General features: G+C 31.4%; 1 protein-coding gene across 1 annotated transcript; it reads left to right on the forward strand.

The window, feature by feature from the left end:
• Positions 1-2,999: 2,999 nt before the first annotated feature.
• LOC149546824 (nudix hydrolase 2-like) lies at positions 3,000-5,200 on the forward strand. Its single transcript, XM_089794674.1, has 9 exons — positions 3,000-3,094; positions 3,186-3,410; positions 3,493-3,558; positions 3,683-3,820; positions 4,061-4,138; positions 4,248-4,298; positions 4,389-4,423; positions 4,540-4,648; positions 4,733-5,200. The coding sequence occupies exons 2-9, from the start codon at positions 3,189-3,191 to the stop codon at positions 4,913-4,915; spliced, it is 882 nt and encodes a 293-aa protein (XP_089650800.1). The 5' UTR covers positions 3,000-3,094; positions 3,186-3,188; the 3' UTR covers positions 4,916-5,200.
• The last annotated feature ends 2,264 nt before the right edge of the window (positions 5,201-7,464 follow it).

Consider the following 7,464-nt stretch of genomic DNA (forward strand, 5'->3'; position numbering starts at 1 on the left):
ATGAATTAGCCTAAAGTCATTCATGTAAGTCAAATATTTCTTTTTAGGAATGAGAACAGCAAAATTTTGATTAGTATTTTTTGCCATATAACCAATCCTAAGGAAATGACAGGTTGCCTTCAACACATCTCCCCCAACTATTTCCTTGTATTCATGGAAAAATACTAGTGGGAACCCATTGAGACTAGGAGATTTAAATCATTTGAAAGATAATTCTACTCTTTTAGTTTCTTCCTTGTTGACCCATTTCATCAAAGTGTTATTGTCCTCTATTAACACTAATAAAAGAATACAACCTTAATAGATAATGAGGGTTACCTACACCTAAATCATGGACTTTCCTCTCAAGGAAGTAATTAATAACTTTTGTATTGATGTCCACTTCTTTAGAAAAAAATTCCCATTAGCTGAGGTAAGGGATCTGATTTTATTTCTACATCTATGTTTTAAAGTGGTATGATGGAAGAACCTAGTATTGTTGTCACCTTCTTTCAACCACTGAATGCTCAATTCTTTTTCAAGAAAGTTTATTTCTATTCTAAAAGATAAAATCACTAATGTCTTGAAGTATGTTTCTTTACAATCAAATTCATGTCCTTGTGATTGAATTCTAGGCTCTTTTGGGCCTCTACTAGCTTTCTTTCCAATCTTTCTTTTTTTTCAAAAATATTACTTACGGATACTTTATTTCATTTTTTTAACTATTTCCTTGACCAAGCATAGTTTGAATCTTAGGATTAGCAAAGAAAAAGTAGCAATAGGCTTATTCCACCAAGTTTCAATCAGATCTTGAATCTTGTGACTAGACAACCACATTCTCAAACCTAAAGGGACCTGTAATAAGTTTGCAAGCTCTATATTCTAAGATGTAGCACTATGATTAGAACTGGCATGTTTCTTAGCTTCTAGTTTGAAATCATTAGAAATACTCCAATCAAAAGAGAGACAAAATCTATCTTGCCTAACTTGAATGAAGCCCTTACCCTATCTCTTATTCATCCAAGTCAAGTTGGTCATCTTAGTTTGAGGTCCATAAGACTAGTATTCAAAAAGAAATCCCCCAAGTCCTCCATGCTACATTAGAAGCCTTCAAGACCACCCAACTTCTCTAAGGGATGTAGCAGGGTTATTAAAGTCTCCTGCCACCATCCACTTTATATTCATTTTGTTTCTCATGGTGTTTGTTAAGTTCTCCTAAATTGTTTCCTCTAATATCTATTATTTAGGGCATAGACATTTACCTTATTCCAAGACTATCTCATAGCCATATCATGACATGAAATACGAATGATATTAATAGAAGAGTGTAGAAGAGTGCCTAATATCTTACTAGGATCCCAAATGATAGCCATTCGTCCTAAAGAACCTTGAGCAGCACTTGAATCTAATATAATAACTAATATATGGAGTTTTTAAGGATAAAAACTCTAATTATTAGGAAGAAGAAACTAAAGATGCAATAATGCAACTATTTTTTAAAAGAATATTTATGAAAAGGAATTAAAACCAATAGAACAATGGTTATAGTCTTTTAGAAATATGTAGACATTGCAACAAAAAAATTGGAATTCAAGTTTATTGTTGTGATGTTGATAATAATATAGTTACTAATATTAATTTTTGAATTATTTATATTTAAGCTAGGTTGAGTGGTTTAGAGGCAAGAGATGATGAATTTAGTGGGGCCAAAAATAGACTAGTAAAGATTGTTAGCATAATCTATATCATCTATGGGGTTTGCATGTGGTAAAATGAAACTAAAGAAGAAAAACAAGAAGTATATGCGTAAGAAATTTTAGAAATAAGAAATAATATAGATCAAAGCTCTGAACATGATGACTAATATAATCATCTTTAGAATCCAACCTAAGAGGTGGGTGATTTATTTGGCCCAAACTGTAGATTGCATAATATGTTGGATCAACCTAGCTTTTCTCATTTATTTTATTTTACTCATATTCTACTAGATTTTTTTTTCCTAAAGCCTCGTATGTCTAGGAGCCATTTATAAATGGTCTTACATAGGATTAGTGTTAATCATATTTGAAACATGATTATGTGTTGATTTGAGTTTTAACTATTTCTAATACCATGATTTTGTTACTTTTAGTGATAGTTATATTCTATATTTCTATTATAGCTATGATGATGTTCATTATATCCTATGTTAGTATTTAGAGGGTTAAAGATTTCTAACTATTGGTCAAGCTAAAGTAATTGATGTTTCTTAATACACATTTTAATTGCATATGAATAGTTTTCCTTCTTGTATCATTAAAAATAGTTAAAAATCCAAAAAAAACTAAGCTAATAGTTCACTTCCCAAAATTAGTATTTTATTCTCAATAAATATAAATAGTTCTTTAATAATAATAAAGTTAGGCCATTATTAATAAATAAACATGTAATTAATGATTAGTAATTATATTTTCATAAAACCTAATAGTACATATTTGATAAAACATATTTTTTAATAAAATCGAGAAGAAAATTGTTCGTCTAGGCTTAAAAATACATATGACAAAATGATTACCTATATTTACAAATATATTAACATTTTAAAAATTTAATTACGAAATTAGTTAATGTTAAAATTAATTTCAATGTCCCGTAGATATTGCCGACGGGAGGAAATGGCCTGGAAGCTCGTATGATACATATCCGAGGAAATTGCCTCGAAGATCTTATCATACATATCAGTTCTCGGGAAGGTTAAGATGAACGAAGTTTTAGTCAAATATGTAATGCATATCGCAGTGCCACACGAGCCAAGAAATTTCCTTTGGATCATCTTACAGATAAACTATTAAGACTTCATATTTTTGCCGATTAATGGTTTGCGTGTTCTTTAATTTTGCCGATCAACTTCATGGAAATAGTAGTAGAAGTTACTTTTAAACACCGTCGAAGCATCCGTCTCAAATCCCAGAAGCTTCTATCAATCCCATTTTATCACATCGAGCACTACTATATATTTGCACATCCTCTTAATAGATAGTACCATTCCATTGTTGCATTAATCTAATTTGCTTTTGGACACTGTCGAGAAAGAGCGAGATTCAATCCCACTCACATCCAATCGTTTATTGAACAGGTTAGCATTTTGGTCTTAGTTCCTGTACTAATATGGTTGTTTTGATAGTTTTTTGTTATGTATTGAACAGTTTTCGTGTCTTCGTGCTTAGTTTATGATGGCATTCACTCATAGCGAGATTTTGGGTACCAATGATGAAGCCATCAACGCAGCGAAGACTGTTTTGAATGAGTCCTCTGCACTCGAAAAGTGCGAATTGCTCAAAGCCCAAGAAGACAGATATGATGGTGTAGTTGTTGACATTGAGAACATGCACAACGATACTTCTCGTTTTGCGAATTTACTGAAAGCCTCAGTTTCTCAATGGGCAGGCAAGGTGAGCGCTCTATTAACTCTGAATACTAATGCCTCACTTGAATGCAAATGACAATAAATGATATCAATTCATAGATGTGCAGGGAAAGAAGGCGGTGTGGATTAAAGTAGCAAGGGAACAGGCAATTCTAATTCCGGTTGCGATTGAGGTAAGTTTTTGTAAAATTCGCTACCACATCTTACCTTTGTTTGGATGGAAACAATGTGTTGAGTGAATTCAGAAACATGGGTTTCCGTTTCAATAAGTTTTGCATGTCATGTGATAAATTGCAGGAAGGATTTTGGTACCACCATGCGGAGGCTTCATATGTGATGTTAGTGTATTGGATCCCTCAAATTCCTTGTACCATCCCTGATAATGCTTCGCATCAAGTGGGAATCGCAGCTTTCGTATTCAACGACAAAGAGGAGGTAAAAATGACGAATGACAAAATCTAGCGCATGTATTGCTTTATATTGTATCGGTCCGACGTTAAATTTTCAGCATCTGTCCAAGGGAACGTTTAAGCGGAGTTTTCTTCCTTGGAGTACATATGATTAGTATGACGACTAACTGATAGATAATAATATTATTTAGAAATGAGTTTAAATAAAATAAATATTAACAAGTTTATTAGACTGATTACTCTGATACATAAATTATCATGATAGGTGCTAGTAGTACAGGAAAAGTGTGGACCTTACAAGGATTCCGGGTTGTGGAAGATGCCAACGGGAAGGATTAATCAGGTATCAGCCTTTTAGTTTTGTTATTGAACACCTGTATAATTAAGGTATTTTTGTTTTCATATCGGAGAACTAGGGATCCACTAATGTATTTATGAGAGATTTCCAACAGGGAGAAGGCATTAAGGAAGGGGCCATAAGAGAAATTCAGGAAGAAACAGGGGTAAATGTTCCTTCCAATTTAGGATTCTACCTATTGACATTATACTTTACTAAATTTTCCTAACTTACATAAATTTTTGGTCTTCTACAGATTCATGCTGAATTTGTACGTGTGGTTGGGTTCAGGTAAACTTATATTCTGACTAAGTATATTCGTCATGTGTTGTACGTTGGCTACGTGGATTGACAGGTTTTTTAAATATTGCTTTCTAGACTTCTAATGCTTTGGACTACACTCACAGAGATGGTCATAATGCTCCTTTCGGAAAATCTGATATGCTCTTCGTGTGTATGTTGAAGTCCGTTTCTTGTAACATTGTTATACAAGATATCGAGATTTCAGCAGCTAAGGTACGTGTTAAAACCTTCGGTATAATCCATTAATCCTGAAAGTTTGCACTATCGTTAAGTGATATTCGAATTTTATTTGTTCAGTGGATGGCATTTGAAGAATTTGCAGCTCAACCCAAAAATCAGCAGAGCAAACTTCTAAAAGACATGATTGGCGCTTGTATTGCCACAATGGGCAGACGATGCGAAGGATTTTCATGCATTGAGATGCCATCTAATTCGCGGAAACCCTCTGCTTTTTACTGCGGTGCCCTCCACACTGTATAATTTAAAGTAATCTTTTACGAGGGTCCTTGACAATACTTCTATTCTATATTATCCTTATTTCTTCTTTCCTGCAAGTTTACTTCATACGATTGTAAAAATGCCCAAAAGATTAGGGTAATTCCAGCCAGCACATACGTAGTCAGGAGTTGCGTAGCTATTCGGGTTATGAATAATTATAATAAAGTCTAAAGTTTCTTCAGTTGCTTCTCAAGGGAACGAGCATGAATGTTACAACTGAGATCGAAGCTCATGTGAGTCAATAAAATGGACTAATTTTCATTTTCATTTTTATAACTTATACTGTATTTAAATTATTGTTAAAATGAAATAGTTTACCATTAAAACAAAATTTTAATTGGTGAGGCAAGAGCCTACAATGCATCAGTAAATTGTGAGCCTGTTATTGGAGAGGTTCTTGGGTTCAAATCTACTCAAGATTAACACATAAAAATTAATCTAACAATAATAATAATAACGAATGATAAATAATCTAGTCTTTAGCGATTGCCTATAAAACAAAAAAATAAATCAATTCATAAAACTATGAAAAAATGTATTAATTTTTTTTAACAAAGTATGATCTTCTTATTATATAATTCAAACTTTTAAACTACATTCTTTTATTAATGATTAATTTAATATGAGTATTTTATCTATTATATTTTTTTAAAGATTTCAATATAATTTTTGTTGAATTTAACATGTTTAAAATATATCTTTGATTTTTGTTATCAAAATACTTTTTTAACTTTTTTTAGAAAAGTTATAAATGAACAATCATTATTTATAAATTATATGAAATTAGATTTAAAAGTAGTACTATAATTAAATTTTTGTTATCCCCTTCAAAAAAACATTAATAGGAATGTGTCAAATGAAATTTTGTGTCTACTCTATCATATAAAAGAATTTAAAGATGTTATTCAAAGATCATTATCCTAGAGAAATTTGAGGAGGGCTACCAAAAAAAGAACCTTACTAATGGCATTTCAAAGAAATAAGTTATTAGAACAATTTTTAAAAATTGCATCTAAAGAAATGATTGTTCTAGATAAATTCTCATCAAAATTGTTGAGAGTAATCATAATTGTACAAAAAACAAATTATAATTGATTTGTGATGGCACTATTGAAAGATATTCTTTTGTGCCTACTATTAATAGAGGGCTAATGAATTAATTGGTCACACATGGACACAACCTTGATGACAAAGCATTTGGGATTGGTAATCGTTTGAACTCTTATGAAATCATTGCTAAGGAGCTATAATTGAGTTTGCTAGATTTTTTTTTAATATTATATATGTTAAATAGATGGAACTTATTATTAACAAGCAAATGATTTATTTTTTAAATTATGGTAATGGAATTTTATCTATACAAATTTGGGATATTTTTGTGTAAGATTATATTTTTGTGGGAGTGGCTTAAAGTTCCTTGCTATGATTTTCAATGTAAAATTTGTTGGGGCATGGTATTTAAGTTACAAATGTACATTAGTAGATGAGATTTGTGAACATATTATATATACCTATCTCCATATTAGCATTGAGGAAGGAAAATGATTGATGCAATAGGTTTTGGAAAAAAGTAATGAATAAAAAATAAGATGTCTATGATTGCTAAGCTATTTTTCCTCTTTAAAATTTAATTTAATTTAGATATATGATAATGTCATCATTTAGAAGACCATGAATCTAAATGAAATATTAAAAAAAATTGTCATTTAGTATTCAAAACTAATAAGTACTTCTATGAACAATCCTTGTAATTTGAGAAAATATGATGAGACTCTTCCAATTAATCATGCTCTTTATTGCTCAATAATTGGAGAACTATTTATTGACTTCATCTAAAAAAAACATAATGTATGAAATATATTTTCTATAAGACATCATGACAATCCTAATTAAACAGTCAAGAAAAGGTGTTAGTAGAATATTAGGGTACTTGAAGGGAACTCTAGGTTGTGTTGGATGTTCGTTTTGCACGAGGTCAATGGCAAGAATCCATAGTGTAATTCCTCTCTTGAAAAGAAAATCTTTTAAAGGATCCACTCCAAGGTTCAGTGTTTTCTTGCGACGTACCAAAATCCACTCAATAGAAGATAAATGTGAGTGTTCACAAGGAGGCCTTTGCTAGTTCTAAAAACCCTTTTATCTTGGAATTGAAGTAAAATCTATTCGCTATCTCAAAATATCACACCAAAAGAATAATATTTTGTATTTTTTCTGTTTTTCAATGAATGCAACTAGTATGAGGTCCTACTCTAACGGGGGGGGGTTAACAAAGAAAATAATGAAACTAAAAGAAAATAATGTGAAATCAAATAACTTGAAATTGAAATTCCTAAATGGACATAAGCTACAGAACACAACACGTTGCGAGTTAAACCTTCGAAGGAATCGGTAGGAAACCAATGAAAATAGGAGCAATGCTTCCTAGAATCCACTGATGCAATTGTCGATGAGAATATTTAACAAATCGAATGATGTTTCACTCTTCATCAAATCGCAATGCCACAAAAAGTGCGCTCATGCGAGACAAAAAG

This window comes from Cupressus sempervirens, chromosome 7 (assembly GCF_028749045.1).
Source record: "Cupressus sempervirens isolate cs-2001-9-10 chromosome 7, ASM2874904v1, whole genome shotgun sequence".
In the NCBI taxonomy this organism is placed as follows: domain Eukaryota; kingdom Viridiplantae; phylum Streptophyta; class Pinopsida; order Cupressales; family Cupressaceae; genus Cupressus; species Cupressus sempervirens.